This window comes from Charadrius vociferus, unplaced genomic scaffold (genome assembly GCF_000708025.1).
Source record: "Charadrius vociferus isolate BGI_N301 unplaced genomic scaffold, ASM70802v2 scaffold261, whole genome shotgun sequence".
Classification (NCBI taxonomy): domain Eukaryota; kingdom Metazoa; phylum Chordata; class Aves; order Charadriiformes; family Charadriidae; genus Charadrius; species Charadrius vociferus.
In genome coordinates this window covers 4,398,056-4,416,841 of record NW_009646856.1, presented here as the reverse complement: position 1 = coordinate 4,416,841, position 18,786 = coordinate 4,398,056, and the positions used below count along the sequence as shown (strand labels likewise).

The window sequence follows — 18,786 nt, the reverse complement described above, 5'->3', positions numbered from 1 at the left end:
GTATCATCTTTTCCCCTGTGCTGTAAATTTGAAAGGATATTTATAACTTTCCTTACACAATGAGCTTTGCTAGTGTCCTTCACAGATACGGAGCAGCAGGTATCACGCAAATGTCCCCATTTGCAAGTTCAACAGTTTGCAGGATCACAATTCTGTTTTCTGGAAGAGCACTGGGGGCGTCTTTAACATCCAACCTGCATGTTTTACACTGGCTGCAGGGAAACAAATAGATCAGTTCAGATGCCATTAGCCTGCATGGTTATTCTTCATTACTTTGAACTTCAGAATTAGGTCATTCTAGCCCGTTTTTCCGTCTACACTAGGAAGAAGTAAGAGCAGGGCGAGTACATGTGGTGTTTCCCCTGTGCACTCTCCTAACTGTTCTCAACGTGGGGCATTTCCTAAACTGCATTTAGTTTCCCTGGGCTAGTTGTTTCTTGATTCTTGAAAAAATGTGGTACGACTGAGGCACTATGACTTGGGACTGTGCAAAAATAGCTTGTTCAGGCCTGGTTTGCTGCATTTCCTCAGACGCTGGTGACACAGTTTAGTTCTTCACACTGGTGTTTAATCTCACTTTTCTTATACTCTTGTCTCTTATCCAGACAGTAAGATCCATAGATAAGATGCTGTTGTGACTATATAATTTCACATAGCACACAGAAGGGTTTATCTTGTTTAGACTGTCTCATCTGTATTACTATAATGATATTTTAAAATATTTGAAATTTTATAATATCTTATTGTTATTTTATACTGAAGCTATTTCAATGTAGACTAACTTTGGAAAAGATTTCAAGAAACATGAACAAACTCATGGATTCCTTTACCACATTAAATATATTCCTATTTTTATCAATTAAATTCCATTTCCCAAGTTATGGAGCACAGTGCTATGCCAAACTTTTTCTCAGGCACCGGGAATGTATGCCCTATTTTGTCTTTCCATTCTTTCTCACCTTTGTAGCCTAAACAAGCATATTAATTTTGTCTACAGAAAGGAAAACCTCATTCTCCAGATTTATCCAAATTCTTTTGGGTGATGCAGGTATTCAGGATTTTGCTGTACACAAGAGTATCATGTGTATTAGGTTAGATTAAAGATAGACATAACATAATTGGTAACATTCGTTCAATTAATAATATCTCGGATGTTCAGAAATCTCCCCCCCACTTCTTAACCCATTGCTCAGGCATGTATGAGAATTCATAACAGAAAGAAAATGTTCTAGTTTAAAAATGCTATAGTTTTAAAAATGACAGAGACCAGTCTGAGAACTGAATTATGGCATAGCACACACTGTGTGCTAGCTACAAAATACAAATTTTCTTTTTTGTATTCTGTCCTAATGATAGTTTGTAGAAAGAAAGTTATATGATGTATTGCATTTTGTTATAAGATTGGCTGTGTTTGAACAGATGTGTTGTACAAATGTTCACTTTACAGGTTGCATTTTATGATAAAAACTGCTGCTCTTAGCTCATCCTTACTATCTGCCTAGGAAAATTTGAGTGGAGAAGTTTAGTGGAAATGTAGTTACCAAGTCTCTGCCAGCAGAAGCCAGAGGAGACTATGAATTTCTTGTATTGTCTGTTTTTCCAGTTAAACCTAAATTTACGATGGTCTGTTCCAGCTGCTATGGATGTAGAATATAGCAGAGGAACCTGTCTGGAGTTCAAAGAGTAGAAATGGGTTCAATGGAAAATCCTAGTTCTAAGTATGTTTTTTAACTGTCTTCTAAGTAAACATTCTGTCGGTCCTGGGGGAGATCGCTCATTATACCTAAAGTTAGCCTTTGAAATTAGAAACAATATTTATGTACTGAAATCTAGTGAGAGACAGAGGCTATAATAAAATCTATAGGACTGTAGTTAATGCACTCTGAAAACTAAAACAGTTTGATGTATCCTAGGAAATATCAGAAGCTGAAAATCTTCCTTCACGAAACTTACTCACTACGGGTATCAACACCTGTCAGTGAACAAGATTTTGTGTAGGATTTGTATCATACCTTTCATTAAAAAAATAGTAGTAGCCTACCATGTTTTCGATACAGAAAGGAGCAGATCATCCAATAGTGATTGGTTGTGTTGGTTTCAGTGGTCTAAGACTGAGGGCTGATAGTAGCCAAGTCTAGGGAATTGTACCAGAGTCAGACGTCAGATAAGATGGAGAGGTCGCAAGTGTTGGAAAAAACCCTCGCTTTACTTCCTCTCAACAACTAAAAATATATCAGCTGAGGTATGTGATACCTATTTTGATCGGCAGATGTAATAATCTCCCTTTTGCCTTTCCTGGTAGTCTAAAGTGACAAATAGTTTATCATAGTATATTTAGGGTGCATATTGTGAAAGGAAACCTCCAGGCAGCGGGCATGCTGATAATGAATATCACCTAATAGCTATAGTCCTGTTCACATTTTGCTTAATGCAGTTGCAGTGTTCTTAAAAGCAGTTTACCTAAGACTTTGTGGTAATACTGCATTTCACCGATTCAACAAACCATCTATTTTTTTTCAGGATACTACCAGGAAAGTTTGCCATATGCAAGTGGGACTGAGACAAAAAAAGCCTGGTCAGATATGCACTGATCCACAATAATGCTGTATTTCGATATTAAAATCCAGATAACCAGAATGTCTGTCAGTTGCTCAGGTGCCTTTTGTCTCCTGAAATACTCTTGAGAGTTTTGAATGCATCAAATGGGGAGGGAACTGAAAGACAAGTAGAGGCAGAAGTGGGAGTTTTAGAAGGATAGATCTGCTGCTGGAAGCAGTTCATACAGTAAGATAGATGAAGTGTCAGAAAGTCACTGGAACATGCTGTGTGCTGTAATCTTAAGTAGGCGATCTGTCTCTGAAGTTCAGCTTCAGCTGTACTAGCTTGCCTTAAACTCCCTCCTCTTCATTATTCTCTGTACTCTGATTACTCAGAGCACTTTTAAAGTCTTGATTTTAGTCTCTTTGAAAGGTAAAATTTCAACAGGATTTTTTCCTTGTCATATTTTTCTTTTACTTCAGTGTGCTGCAGCTTCTGAATTTCAGTGTTTCCAGCAAAAATGCCCACCCAATCAAGAATCTTAGTCATTTGGGCTATAAATTTCCAATTCCTGTTTTTAAAATTAAGTGCTTGTGTCCCTTGGCCTCACAATATTCTCTTTGTTAAGCTCCAGTCCAGACTCTATTCAAGTCAATGAAGATAGGGTTCATTTCATGTGTAGATATCAACACCTGACCTAGTCATCTTCATTGCCTTTACAGTCAGTGGAAGGAAATGAGTGTTTCTAAGCACAATCCCTTTGAATTTTTAAGACATCTACTGTACAAGATGAATTACATCCTGGAAGAGCCTGTTCTCTTCACTGTATATCAAAAGTCCAGGTGACGGACTCATGTTAGACATTGGCTCAATTTGGACAAGTGATTTTTCATGCTGGGTTTCTTTCTTTTGAATTGAACAATATGGATCTAGCTTTAAAAACCAAGCCTAAAATGTTATGAGAAATAGCACATTCACTTCTTGTGGAAATTCAAGAGGCACTTGTTATCTTTGATATTTATAAACAAATTAAACAAATTCGACTCATCTGAATCATCATTCAGTTTAATCTTCTTGGCACCAGTGGCAGAGCTGTCACTCATGTCTGTCAAAACAGAATTAGGCTTGTCATGATGATGCCACGGAGAGTATTGTACTCCTTATAATATTTGTTGTATTTTCATTTTACTAGCTTCAGGCTAAATGTGCTCACTTGGCGTAAGGGTCCCAGCCTAAAGAGATCTTGAACCCATCTCTCATATTTCCCAAGGAGGGTCTCTAAATGTAGGCTGTATTGGTGAAAAGATGAAGATATGAGTCGGCTCAAGTGAGAATCAGTTTTGCAAGGGTTTAGTGAGTTGAACTGGCCTACAAGGAAAACGTGGGCCTCAGAGGCTGTTCGGTGAGGGTGTGCGACCACGGAGGAGGAAGGAGAAGTTCTTTCAGTGGCGATGAGCTCTTAACCTCACTCTTGCTGTTTTAAGAAACAAAATCCATTCACTTAGAAATGAAGGTGATAAGAATAACTCTTCAGCCTGGTGATCAGAGGCTTTTTAACAAAGGTGTGAGCCAACTGCTGATCCATTGTTCATTGTTTTAAGCGAGATGGATCAGCTTCTGTTGAAGAGAAGAACTGTTTGGGCTTTTCCTTTTCTTACAAAAAATTAAAAAAATAATTGCAATAGTTTTAAGAATCCAAAAGTTCAATGAGTAGGTCAGACCGACTTGATGAAAGTCTGTTCCTAGAAAGCACTGAATCAGAAATATTTGTGGGAGACAGTTATGCTGTGAAACCAATTGCATGTGAAGTCCTTCTGCAAGTCAATGATTAGTAGGGGTGACACAATTCTAGAATGTGCAAGCAGGGGATCATAATTTCTGTAGGAAAGTGGTGTTACTGCTGCAGATGTTATTAAAAGGTATATTACCAGAAAACAGTCCCTAGATCTGTGGTCTAAACTTAAGAAAGTATGCAGAGAGCTACAGAAGTGGGAAAAGAGCCATCTGAAGAGAAGTCTGCCTAGCACTGAGGTTTTTTCCAGTCCATCCAAGACGTACAGAAAAGTATATTTAAGAAAGAACAGTCACAGTCCAAAAGGTGATTGTTTCTAATAATTTCTGTGAGATGGGGGGAAAAATATAAATTTTTTTACAGTAAATACAGCCATATGTCTCCGGTCAAATTTGACTAGCAACAGGACCATAAAAACCCACCTCAAAAATGAAAGAAGGTAGTACAGTCCCCCCATAACATCTCTGAGTCTCGTAGATGTATGAAGAGTGGTGTTGGTGTAAGGAGAAGTAGCAATGGCTGACCTGGTTTTGAACGCAATTTGACATCTTCCCTTCTCAAGAGATTATAAGTAATCTTGGTGGTGTTCTCGGTCCTGCCCTAGCAACAGTCTGTAATACTGAGTTTCTGTATCGATCACTCTTTTTAAAATACACTGTAGTACTATGTGCAGTAATGAATATGAAAGAACATGTTGTTCTGAGAGTCCCGGGAAAACTAATCTGCTGATGGTTTTTGATGCTGTTTTTGAGACGTTTTTCCTCATAGCTTTGTGTACTTTGGACATGTGATGCCTGCTTAACTTCAGATTCAGCACGCACACAAAGGTAACATCTACACTGTTATCATTTTGGTGTGGTTTATATTTATATCGTTTATACTTATATCATGCCTCTTAGCTGGGCATATTAAAGCCCTTTAGAGACGACTGTTTTGTAATTGCACATTAAGTACCAGGTCCCGAAGTGATGCTGGTGTGATGCTGATTACAAGAGGTGTGCTGCCTAAACATCCTTCCATGAGCAGCACGGCACACTGTGGCTGCCAAGGGCAGTGGGGCACTGTCGGCGTGTCGCCTGCCAGCCCCCACGCCTGGCCCTGCTCTCCCACGGGGCTCCCCCTTGCCTCACCATGCCCACTGGACGGTTCAGGGGAGATGGAAATACCTCCAGTGTGGGCTGCACACAACCAGGTCGTGCTGGCGAGAGCTATTGAATTTGCAAAAATAAAACTGGAGCTGAGTGACTTATACTTTATAATAGGAGAAATTGATTAAAGAGAGCTCAGTTATAGCAGTGGCATTTCTCGGAGTTAATTACCCGTGAAGATTCCCTGAATGTACATTATCACGGTTTACATTAGGTAATCCTGATTTTTGGAGACAAGATGTAGTCAATCCTTTAGGTTACTGTGACAAATATATCTGTGATTTAACTCTATTGACAGAGTGATATTTAATCTGGAATCTGTTCAGCCCCACATCTTCGTGATTAACATTCCTGAAAACTTTACTTTTTTAAGCTAATCTCAGTGCTTGGGTATTGTTAGGAAAAGATGCCAAAACATGTTAGTAATACTGAGTGTGTATGCATTTGATAGCTGTCTTGTGGACAAGTGCCCAGACAAGGCCAGTTCAGCGGAATACCCTTGCATCTTCAAGAAGTTGTGTTGACAGTGAGGAAACTGCTTTGCAGTCATGGATAAAAAGGACTGAAGAAATTACGGAATATTTTCCTTTACAAGGGATGAGTGCAGTTGTAATGCTAATGTTGAACAACCAAAGTGGAGCTTTAATATTTCACACAAATATCACTCAAATATTGACATCAGAAAGTTAAGAAATAAACAGTTTTTGCGGGAACTTGACCGTGTAGTTAAAATAGCTATTCCCTACTGAGTACCAAGTCAAAATTAAAGGTCCTTTTTTTTATTCTTTCCTTAGTGTATCTTTATAAGCTAAAAAAGTCCAAGGAATTTATGAAACAGTTGTTGTCTCTTTCCTGTGGGAGAAAGTTGAGAGAGTCTTACAACTGCCTGTGCCTTGGGTTTCATTATGCTTCTAGTATAATTCTGAAAATGTTTGCTATTTCTGGCCACAGCAAAGTCATTGGCTGTACAGCGCAGGCAGAGCATACACGCTGTTCTCCTGAATCACCTTAGGCTCAGTTGGTGGAGCTTTATGTAATCCTAAATAGTTTCATGTGGTTAATACAGGTGGATGTCATTCACTCTTACCAGGTTGGAAGAGGGGTTGGATTGACCCTCTGAGGTAGATAAAGCAACTAAATAGAACAGCTGATTTTGATAGGAAGATGTCAGCATCTTTTTTTTTTAATCTTTGGAAGTTCTTAATAAAGCAGAACATTAGGGACTGAGACAATCAGGCCAATAACTTGCCTACAGTATTGCGACACACTCACATGCAGCTCTATGCAAAGAGGTGTCTCATGGGCAATATCCACTAATAGTTCTGAGGAGGTACCTAATGTAGGAGTGTTCGTATTTCTGGAAAAAAAAGAGGTAAAACAAAATAAATGTGGTGACTGTTAGTCTATCTGGTTCTGGTTTTGTAGGCATGTGGGTTTTTTTAATTATTATTCTGTAGGCTACCTGTTTTTATTTTGTTGAATCAGACCATGATATAGCAAAAGGGCCATTTCTGCATGTGCCATCTGTCACATCTCCACAAAACATATTCCCACAGCTGCCACCATGGATGTTCCTTCACAAAAATTAATCAAAATTCATGGGCTCTCTGCATTCCCATTGGAGAATGTGGTTTATTTCATCCAAGGCATCAGATGTGCTCATGGAAGTTATGTGGGTGAAACCAAACAATCATTGCTCACCAGAATGAACTCACAAACATCACTTATTACAGGACTGAATAATACAATTTCCAGTGGGAGAGCATTGTTCCCAGAACATTTCTGACCACCATGGCTACAAAAATACAACTGTCTGTGTAATTTAAATGTTACTCCAGAAGATGGCAATTTCACAAAAAAGAATCTTTTCCCCTCTAATATTTGCCTGGAAAACAGAGGGACATGTGTACCAGTCAGGGGAACCAAAAAAGAGGTTGCTTACTGCTTTGTTTGTGCCATTCACTTTGAAATTAAAGTCTGGTAGCTTAAAGACCTGATGTAGAAGGGTTCTCTGCTACAGAGCTGAGGTCCTGACACAATGAAGGAATGGAAGATAGTGATTAAACACCTGGGAAAGCTCAGCATAGGTATCTCATTAGTGCCTGTGGTATTTCTGTGTTGCATTTTGTTACTGTTTTCCTTTATCTGTAAAGACAAGTAGAGCACAGTCTTCCTTAAACACCTGTCCACAGACTACAGCGCAATGGGGTTTGGATACTTGATACTAACAATGCTATAATTACAGAAGTACTAAAAGCCAGATAATCGGGATGGGAATTTATTTAGTTGGACTATAAATGAGATTCCCTTAAGGTACAGGAAATGCACAGGCTTCAATAAAAATGTCTGTGAAACTTGTCTTTTTCTCTTCTACGCTCCAGTCTTCTCTAACGTGTAGACAGCTGATGGAGTGAACATAAATTTGCGGCCAGCAGGAGTAGCTCAGGTGGGAAGAGGTGGTGTATGCTTGCCCAGAACTGCAGGAAAGCGAGACGGCAGATAGACAAACCCGCCTACCCACGCAGGGAATCAACCCACCCAGCAGCTGCATTGTTAAACCCATCAACCCTCTCCGTACCTACATTTATTTTTTTTTTTAGAATTTTGTTTTTTAAGTGAGACTTTGAGAACAATTTCTGCGAACACTGGATGAGTTTCTTGAAAGCTAAGACAAAATGTTATGTACTCTACTCTGCTGCCTGGATAATGTGACATGTACATGCTCTTTCTAGTTTTGTCTCTGAGTAGCATATCATGGAGAGGTTAATTGGATGTGTTATTTTTAAGTAACAGAAAAAGTACATTGGAGAAGAAAAATGAAGCTGCGAAACTTTGGAGAATGCATTGCAGATAAATGTTAGAAATTATATACTGAGGAACATCTACAGTGTTCAGAATATCTGTAAGGAAGGCCACTTCCCCACCCCACCCCCCGCACCCCAAATGCAGTCAGATGGATATCTCCAGCTCATCTACTTGCTCTTTAATTCATTTTTTTGTCTTGCACTAACATGGCCATTGTAAAAAGCCCTGTATGCCGAAGGAAACAACGTAAAGTACAGCTATGAAAGAAAAAGCTGCACACATTATTTAGAAATACATATTTTCATTTTCTTGCTTAGCATATATAATGTTAATTTTTTTCTTATTTGGTACTTTGTGGTTTAGCTCCTCCCCAGTATATCATAACTTTCATGCTGTATATCTGAGCCCTATGCAAGCAGGATATCTTTCTTCCCACTCTGTAAGTAGAAGTAGATTAACTGGTTATACTGTAATGTTGGGATTTTTCAAGAATCTCCCTGAGACAGAGGAGAAGAGCAGAGTTAAGTTAGACAAGTCTGTATTCTTTCTGGCCTATTTAAGGATGTCTTTGATAAGGGTTGTGGGTTTTTTTTCCGTTAGACCACAGATGTGGCTTAATTCAAAGTACAGATTACTCATGTAAAGGTTATGGCTACATGGCTTGTGCTGTCCAGACCACTCTTAATAGGACGAGTGGTCTTTCTGCATGGTGGGCAGCTTTGTTTGTATAATTATTTGGATATCTGTTGCGAGCGGAGTGTCCAGAAAGATCCCCAAACGCCTGACAAGTATAAGGAGTTAGAGTAAATGTACTGAAGAAGGAAGCAGGTGCTTCAGTATCTTCAAATGCTGGGGGTTTTTTAGCAGTAGCATCCCCTTGGACATACTTACATTCTGGGTTATGCTGTTGGCCTCTATCCAAGCATGGAGCTCAGCTAGACAGTGAGAAAGCTAAAACATGGTGGTGATGAAAACGAATAGAGAGTTTTGGTCTCGCCAGTGACACTGACTGAGAGCCAGCTTTAGGTCATTATTAATTTAGAGGAGTTCTGGCAGGAATAGGTAAAGGAATGGTTGTTTAATGTCCATGTTTTTTTCATAGTTCTGTCAAATTCAGTATGTCTGTCTTTAAATGATAGTGGTGATAACGTTATGTGCGCAGCCTGGAACTGTTTGGTGACTCAGGAAGTTCATGCAGTATTTTTTGGATGTGTAATTAAAAACAAACAGACAAACTCCCCCAAAAATCAGAAGTGACTTTAACAGGAATAAGTATAGATGCTTCAAAATTGTTCAGAGGGTAATCTTCATTATATCCTAAGAGACTAAATGTGACATTTCCACTGCAGGTGGATATCCAGGCCCATCTGCAGTGGTAGCTGGAGGCCGCGCAGCCTGTGCTGGGCATAGAATTGGCTGTTTGATAGAAAAGTATCTATTTTTTTGTGGTGAAATGTGCTGTGTGGAATGTTTATTGTGTATACCATTACCATATTTCTTAAGAATTTGTCATTGAGACCTGTCTTCCCTGGACTCATAAGGCAGTCAGGTATTGCTTCATAAATACCTAATAAAGATACTAGATGTTTGTGTTCAAAGTCCAATGTTAATATGTTAGAGTTGATGCTCCTTGCAAAATATGGCTAATACCTTGCAGTCTAATTTGGATTTTGATGTGGAGGAAATCAATCCTGGAGCTGGGCTAGGGCCTGCGGCCCCATTACCGGTGGCATTTCTATTCCCCAAAGACTGGGAGTGAGCAGCATCACCAGGTTAGTGCTGCTTATTGTATGGCTGAGTCAGGAGCTGTCACTGTGACATGTTTTTCCTATTACTTTTGAAATATTTTGTGTCATTTAGCCTTATGTAAAGTACTTAGTTGTCAATAATTTCCGTGACTAAGAGGCCTTGTCCTCATGTCACATTGCCCCCAACTATGACAGCTGCAGAGTCTACAGAGCTGTGTGCTGTAATGAGGCAAGAGAATTGGAGAAAAGCAAACAATTGTTATGGTAGGTAGGTACGTTAAGATTTTTTTTTTTTGGAGCAGCATAGGCAACTGGCATTTCAATCACTTTGCATAAGACATTTTGCGGCTGTCAGCCCCCAGATGAAGAGGAGCTGTAATGCAGTATGATAAAATGTCATACCCTAAGGACAGAAAGAACCTGAACATATACAGAAATGTCCCTATGGATAAAGGAGGGATCAAATTATAAAAGCAAGTTGCTTATGTACACTGGCAGTTAAAAACTGCACATTTCCTTTCCTATAACCTTTTGTGCTTGAGTCTGTAAGTGCTATGGAATTAAGAGTTTTATTCTGAAGAGATAACATTTTGGAGTGCATTTCAGTTCACACAACAGCTAGGGGCTGAAAGCAGTAATTTGGGGCACGCATAGTTCACACAGCACTGAACTTCTAGTTTCTCATGCTGTGCCAATTACCTCTGTTTTACTACTAATGCATTTCAATTCTGCTTAGCAATAGCACTTCATTTTTCATTTTTTTTCTATGATTTTAATATAAAACTCAGATTGTGCCAAGCAACATCATAGCTCTGGTCTATGGGAAGATAGGATTCAGTCCACCATGTTTATGTTCCACATCACCTTAATTGGAACATGAGCCCATCTCCAAAGACATATTTAATGATGTTTGTCAGCTGGCTGCATAAACATTCTTCCCAAAAGAAATTTAATTGGAATTTAGTAGTCAGATATCCTAACAACTACAATTTTAAAATTCTCCTGAATAACTTACATGCACAAGAGTTGAAATATAGCAGCTTGCCCTGTTCAAGGCGGGTCCATCACCAGCACGAGGTTGGGTGGGCTGGCGAGGGAATTCCAAGTCTATGCTAGGGGTTACACAGGCATGCTTTCATCAGAAGCATGGTCAGCTGTTTTTTCTTTGCTGGGAAAACATTAGAGAAGTGGGAAATTAAACTACTGGTAAAAGGAAGGTTAAAAACCACATGGGAAGACAGGTCAAGGTGCTTGTAACTTCCAGTAGGTAGCCAAGACACCATAAAGCTACCAGTCTGATAACATCCCTTGAATGTGACCACAGGCAATGCCAGAGATGTGTGCCTGAGCAAAATAACTGGTCTGGTGAATGCTTACACAGCTGGTGAAGAGCACAAATGTGTAGGGTAAAATAGGAACCCATATACTGGCTCTTTGCTTCCCTGGGCAGAAGCATGCTCCGGAACCTGCACAGCCTGACTTTAGTGAAGCTTCGGAGAAGGACGAAGCTGCCCTGGGTGTGCACTGATACTGCTTATCATATTTTTATTACTTGTTGACTATAAATAAAAAAAAATTGTAGCGGCTGAAATGTTTCAGCATTACAGATTTCATTATTTTCAGATCTGAAGTGCAGTGTGTCTGATCCTAATTGCCCAATTTAAATACTAATAATCATTCAGCTGGGCGAGTCCTCTGTGTATTACGGAAAATAATCCTTGTTTTAGAAAATACACATAATGGGTCCACATTAGTCATCTGTGTAATTCACTGAAGCTGAGACAAATGTAATAAAATGACCCCTGGGTAAAGAGATCTTTTTGTCTTGTTTCTGGAGGGGGAAAGTTTTCCTGAAACCCTGTCGCTCCTGAGTGAGCTGATTATTTTTTACCTTCATTATATTCCTGTTTTCCACTGCACTGCAAAGCATGAATAAGCCTGTGGCCACTTTTCTCTGATGGCTTACCCCCCCATATTTCTCTGTGATCATTTTTTTTAGTTTTTTTTTTATTTCTGTGCTCACCATGGCAGACATTGCTTGCCAATGATTGAAATTCTGGACTGAGCAGTACCAATTAGACTAATTTATTTAAGTGTGTTAATTCTTCTGAAATGCTTTGCTTTGGAGTTATATTTATCAGCAGTCTATCTTCCCTGTGCTATACCTTCCAACTATTAAACTGCCTACAAAGCAGAGATTTAAAGAGAAACAATCTATTTCCTTTGTAGTTATAATGAGATAACATCCTTAAAAGGTGTCTCCTTTAATTACCTATATAATTTATGTAATATTGTAACAGTGGTTTGGTTGAAATACAACAGCAAAAATATAAATAACATAAATTACAAGGCCATAGTTCATCTCAGACTACCGTCTGGGTGAGCTGCTTAGTCTACCTCATGCACTGTCTTGGGAAAAATAAGGATAATTTGGGATTCTGTGCTAGCAGCTGCCTTCCTCCCCCTCCTCAGCCCTACCCTCAGAGCTTGGGCTCAGGGAATGCTCCAGCTTTCCTGGTACTGAAACACAGAAATGGTGGAAAGAAATCTTAAGGGGTAAAAAATTATGGGGTTTTTTAGTGGAAGTGGAACAGCCTGCCATAAAGGCTGTCAATATAAGGATGTATAGAGTTAGAGCATAGGAAATGAGTGGGCAGCGGGGGATATACATGCATTTGTGAAATGGTGGTGATGGTACGAAACAGCACCTTTCAGCCAACCTGACTGGAGATCTAGGCTTGGCGGTGGCAATACCCCCCTCCAGCTGTTTGATAATTGTACAGCAGCTGTGTGCGGCGACTGGCGGGTTGCATCTCCTTTGGGTGTGATCGGGAACAGCTCCCGGAGTCCCTCTCTGCAGTTGTCTTCATGCTGCTTTTTAGTATGTCATTTCGGTGGGGTCAGGGTGGTAAGCAGACGTGTTGCTGACATGACTGAAACTGCTTCTGTTATTAGTGCTACGTTTCAGCGAGCATGAAAAAGAGAGAACACAAGCAGCTGACGTTTTCCTTTAAAAAAGCTTTTCTGTCTAAATTTAGAAGATTCTTTGCCAAGTCTCCCAGGGATCCTTCCAGAGACAGTAAAAGTGCTCATAAATAACCCTGCACCCTCGTAACAATACAGAACGCAGCCTGGGTTGCTGGGATTTCAGCAGCCCCTGACCAGCTGGGTACTGTGCAGCTGTCAGGGCTCCGCAGCTTCCCTCTATTGTTGACTGCCTACAATTAAAGAAAATTCAGCAGAAAAGATTTTTATTGTGTTTTTGGAGTCATTGTTAATTCTTACTAGTGCGACATTTCTTCTTGTTGAGTTGCTACCAATAAAAGAGCGAGCGTGCAGCATGAGAAATCTGTGCTGGCAGCAGCGGCAGCTCTTTGCAAGCCTGATGGCTCATTGCGCTCTCACTGGGCTCTCGAGCCTAAACAGTGTCTAAAGTCCTTGGCCCCGTAATGCTTCTTTTTTGTCTCATTTTTGCTGCAGGTCGGGGAATTCCGAGCCCATGCTGCGGAGTGGACAGCCAACGTCACCGCAGAGTTCAAAGAAACTCGAAGGCGCCTGAGTGTGGAGATCTACGACAAGTTCCAGCGGGCTACCTCTATCAAAAGGAAGCTCTCCGCAGAACTCGCCGTCAACCACAATCAAGACCTGACTCCCTGCAAGAGAACCCTGTCAGTCAACCATCTCACCAGTGAGAAGGACATCTTGCCAGCTCTAACAAAGGCGGACAGCATTTACATGAATGGTTTGACACCACACTGTGCGGCAGAAGAGATAGCTGTTATTGAAAACATTAAGTAGCCGTGACTTTGGATCCCAGTCCTTGAGAAGCTCTTGGCTTAGACTGGCCATTTACCTTTTTTTCTCCACCCTGTCGATGATCAATGCTGACAGCATTTTATATGTGTGCATGAGTTCCACAGAAACTACAGTCCAGAGTTACCATCGCATCTCTTCAAAGACACAAAGATGAATGGCACTTCTGTTATCGAAAGATGCTGGAACAAGCAACGTCTTCTGCCTTTATCTGCCCAGACTGTTTTTCACTTCTCCTAATGTGCCATATGGCCTCAAGAATGAATCACACTTGTTTATGGTAACAATGTAGCTTTGAGGGATCAGTCCTTAAAATTTCAGGGTCTACCTTACTGAGCCTAGAAATAGACCATTTCTGGACTACAACACACTTGTAAATGGCAAGAAATTCTTATGCAGCCTTTTACCTAAGAAATTTTTGTCAGTGCCTTATCTTTTGAAGAACCAGAACCTCTGCAGTTCCTGTATGGTTTTTTTTGGTTGTTTTTTTTGCATGAGAAGTGTATTTCATTTGAGCTTTCATTCTCCTTGAAACGATGGTGTTTTAAAGGTGTCTGTCGTGAAGATACCAACCAGCATGAATGAATGCCAAAACTAAACAATCATCAAGTGATGTTCTTAGCCCTAAATTTAAAGGCACTGCGGTTTCAAAAGTTGCAAACATGTCCCCCAGAAGCATTTTGTTTTACTCAGGTCCAGCTGATACTTGTTCGCACTGACTTGTAGAATTTGCGGACCCTCCTCGGGTCTTATTTTTTCAAGCAGTGTTCAGCAGAGTTGTTTTCTTCCTCTGCGTCAGATGTACCAAAAAAATCTACAGTTTATCTACCACTAAATTATTTGGTAGATGACAAGAGCAAATAAAAATTACCGTTTTGAGGAGAGGCAGGAGAGGCTTTTAATTGCTGTATTCTAATAACCACATCCAGAAAGCAATGCAGGAAAATACAGCGATTTTTAATAAGCATAAACCTTCTGCCAGATATTTGCTCTAGGAAGAGGATTCTTAACTTCCTCTTTAAGTCGAGTCACACCAGACGCCATACGATATTTTACCCAGGAATCCTGCTGGAGTGCTTTCCTGAATGTCACAGTGTACGGTGGCTGCCTGTGCCGGAGCTGTGACTAACGTGGGAACGCAGTTGAAACTGGTATCACTGTGACTTTCTACATTTCAAAGAGAGATGGCTCTGAATATAAGTGCAGGCATGAAGAAGAGCTGATAAATAGCACAATCTGAATACCGATGATTGTTCAGACAGGATAGGCTGACAAGAAGCAGATCTAAACCAGACTATGGGTTTTCTTTATTGGTTTTAAGAAAACACATTACCTTTAATTTTGTATCTCTTGTTTTGCTTATAGATGTACATGAGATTCAGAAGAAATGCAGGATGGAATGGATAATTTTGCATTTTTTTTCTTATGTTAGTCTATTGTAACCTGGCTGTACATAAAATGAGTAGAACAGGCCTTAAAGAATAATTTAGGCTCTGTGTAAATTAAAGAAGAACGGGACTTTGCTGATTGGGCATGATTCAAGTGGCAAATCTTACAGCATCTCTGACCATTAGATAACATGCAAGATATGAATGTTAATGTTTTTTGGATGCTTAGCTTGTTTTCTAATAAATATAAGTTAATATGTAAATTCAGTCGATCCAGTGTAAATATCAGTCAATTAACATTTACAGAGAGTACGCTTTTAAAACTAAGGAAGTTCCATGACACAGCACCGAGCAATGCTCTTATAACAAAGACCCTTGTCTCCCCAGCACAGTGTTCTGAATGTCCACATGGCGACGGTTCGTCTTGCCATGTATAAACTGTGAATTGTAATGAAAAATAAAGTTTTTAATTAAAATGAGCTTTTCTGAATCTCCTGCTTGCTACAACTGGAATGTTAAGAAATAATTTGTGAAACTGATTTTTGTGCTTTCAGTGCTTACAGAGCATAGCGGTTTGCCACCTGCTTTAATTTAAGCTGGTTTAGCAATAAAGGCTTGACTCACTCAGCATAGAAATTATTTATTTTTCCTTGATATTAAAAATAATGCTCTTTGGTTGCTATTTCTTGCTATTTTGTCTCAAGAACTTGGCAGGCTGCAGTTTCTCCTGGTTGTGTGCTACCGAGTGGATGGGAATTGCTCCGTCTTTGCACACTGAGGGAGGTGCGGGAAACCCTGACCTGCTGCCCTGCCAGCTCTCCCGTGCTGGTGGAAACCTTCTGCAGAAGTGGGTGAACAAGCAGCTCTGAGGGCAGTAGCCCTTCACGCTAGAGCAGTCGTTTCTTCAGTGAATATTTTACAATGGCCTCTTTAATTAAGTCTCGGCCAAGGGAACGATAGCCTTCAACTGTGGGGTGGTAAGTGAAGAGGACCGTTTGTTTTCTTACATCGTTCCAATCTGATTTGCGTGGGATGTGTCTCAGTGCCTTTTGGATCTCATTTGCAGAAAGGGACTGGTAATGTTTAATGATCATTGTCTTTGACGCTCAGAAATGTGATACCTTAGGTTAAACCCTTGGATCATTCTAAAAAGTGCGTTTCCGTTTACCAACCTATGGAAGTGAAGAAACTTTTGGTCATCTCAGGATCTGCTGAAAAGAGTACGTTGTTTCGAGATCCTGTGACAACGTTTGAGGTATTAGTATGGATATTTGTTAAATCCATTCAGCATTTATTTACCTTGATTTTCTATATGATTTCTGGGGAAAAAACTCCAACTGTTAATTTATATATAAATGATAGTGTTCCTTTTTTCACTTTTGTAATAGATCTAAATTTTATCCTACCTTTAGCAAAATAAAATAGACTAGATTTGCCTGTTTGGAACAAAGCATTAACAAATAAAATCCTTTATTTTTAAGTTTAATAACTGAAGAAGAAGAAAAGATGCACTAGTCCAGATGGCAGATGTAGGTAGAGTTATCATGATCCAAATGTGTCTACTACCATTAATGTTATTGGAAAATCTTTTTCTCCCTCTCCACATACAGTGATAGATCACAGATGCTGTGGATGGCTAAATGAATTCATAAAACTTGAAGGACTCTATAAAGGGTTTTCTTTTTATTCCTGTACGAGCAGACTTTTGTATTAAAAACCTGTGTCTTTCTTACCCCTGGAAATATTTCATAGCTCACTTTTTGATTCCAAATATGGAACTACAAAAGCATAAATTAAGACTTAATGAAATTATCTTTGTAACCTCCTTCCTCTCTCACACACATGGAGACATTCCCAGACCATTGGGATAGTTGCTACTTCAGCAAGTTTGTGAAAATGGCATTTCAGTTTGGTAGAGGGTTGTTTTCTCTTTTACTTCCAATCAAATACCATTAAAAAAAAAAGACATTGGCAAAACGTTTTGGATGAGAGACAAGTTCTAGCACATAAGAATCTGTAAAAGGCACATGTGCCACATAACAAAATAATTTATTTCTCAATGTTAGAGGAAACATGACATTAATAAAAGCGATCTGAAATCTGTTCAAGAAGAAGCTAGCAATAATATGTATTGTTTACTGCTTTCTGTGCTAATCCTGCCTCTTTTTGCATTCTCCGGTGTACTACATCTGGTGAAGCGTCCAAAGTGTCTACATTGGTCAAAGCCTTGATTTTGGGATAGCCCTACCTGACAGGCAGGGAGATTGAGTCGCAGAGAATTTGTTCCCTGCCCCATCCTTGCTGGAGTACCAGCTTACTTTGGCATCCCCTCCGTGCTTTGTAGCTCCAGGCTGCCTGTCCTACTTTTCCCAATATTTAGGCAGCCTTCAGGCGCTGCTGTCTGAGCTGCGAACAGCCTGGAAGGGCCAAACCCAGAAGCTCGCTGAATGTCATGAACCTCCTAGCCGTGCCTTCCTCTCTTCACCTCTTCCTGAAATCGTTTTTGACACAAGAGGAAGAAAGCTGGAGGGTAACATAGGAACCCACAGAAGTGAGGTGCCAAACCTCTGAAGGGACCACCCTTGAACTGGAATTGGACCTTCCTGAGGTTACTAAGCAAACCCGTAAGACCAGGATGGCAGATGGGAGAAAATATGGTCTGTATGTTTGTTTCAAGTTCTTGTTTCTCCAGCATTATTTCTACACCAATGATCTCCAAATCAGAATACAACAAGCCCCATGGAAGAAGTGGTGGAAGGCTGCTCCACTTAAAATCAACCCTACATGGTCATTGCAAATCTATATATGTATATAATTCCATTTCCCAGGAAGGAAATTTTCCTGTCAGGGAAACTACATATAGTGTCGAAATACAGCAGTAATAGTTCTAATAAATTGCTGTCATACAGTTATGTGGTAATTACCTTCTCTTTCCTGCCTTGCAGTACTGTTTGAAAGAAAAGGATTTTGTATATTAAGAAAAATAAATATTTTACATGAGTTTGTCAGAGTTAAAGTAATTATTTTGTCATAGAAACATGAGTTAAGTTTTGGGTTTTTTTCTGTTTGTCTTGCCTTGCAGATTTAACTTTACCTTACCGTGAACAAAGCGTTCTGTTTGGAAAAATAGAGAAGATGCTGATTTACTGTTATTAGAAATAAAAAGCTGTTGAGCTACACAGAGATATGAAAAATGCTCACTCTTTCATTTAAGCAAGAATTCTCTGCTTTGCCAAATTATTGTTCAATTGCAAAGAACCTGTGTGAGAATCGGCTGTAATAGGTTAATTATACTTAGAAAACTTGAAAATTTTCATTTTAAGCCATTGCTTATCATGCTTTCACAAACTTCCAGGGGAATATGTTGAATTAGTTTATAAGCAGGTACATTACTTATTGCAGAACAATATTATTTTACCCGTTATACGTAACAGCTGATACAGTAGCTTATACAGCTTTTTATTCTGGACCCAGATATATTTGTGCCTTCAATGTGTCTGGACATTGTTATATAATCTTAAATTGACTAAAAAAACCCACTTTGGTACATTGAC

General features: G+C 39.6%; 1 protein-coding gene across 1 annotated transcript in view; it reads left to right on the top strand.

Moving 5' to 3' along the window:
* The window catches only part of KCNK2 (potassium channel, subfamily K, member 2), a 76,241-nt gene extending 62,412 nt beyond the window's left edge, over positions 1-13,829 (top strand). The window contains exon 6 of the mRNA XM_009894323.1: positions 13,512-13,829. Coding sequence (XP_009892625.1) covers positions 13,512-13,829 — 318 coding nt within the window. The remainder of the gene's footprint in view (positions 1-13,511) is intronic.
* The last annotated feature ends 4,957 nt before the right edge of the window (positions 13,830-18,786 follow it).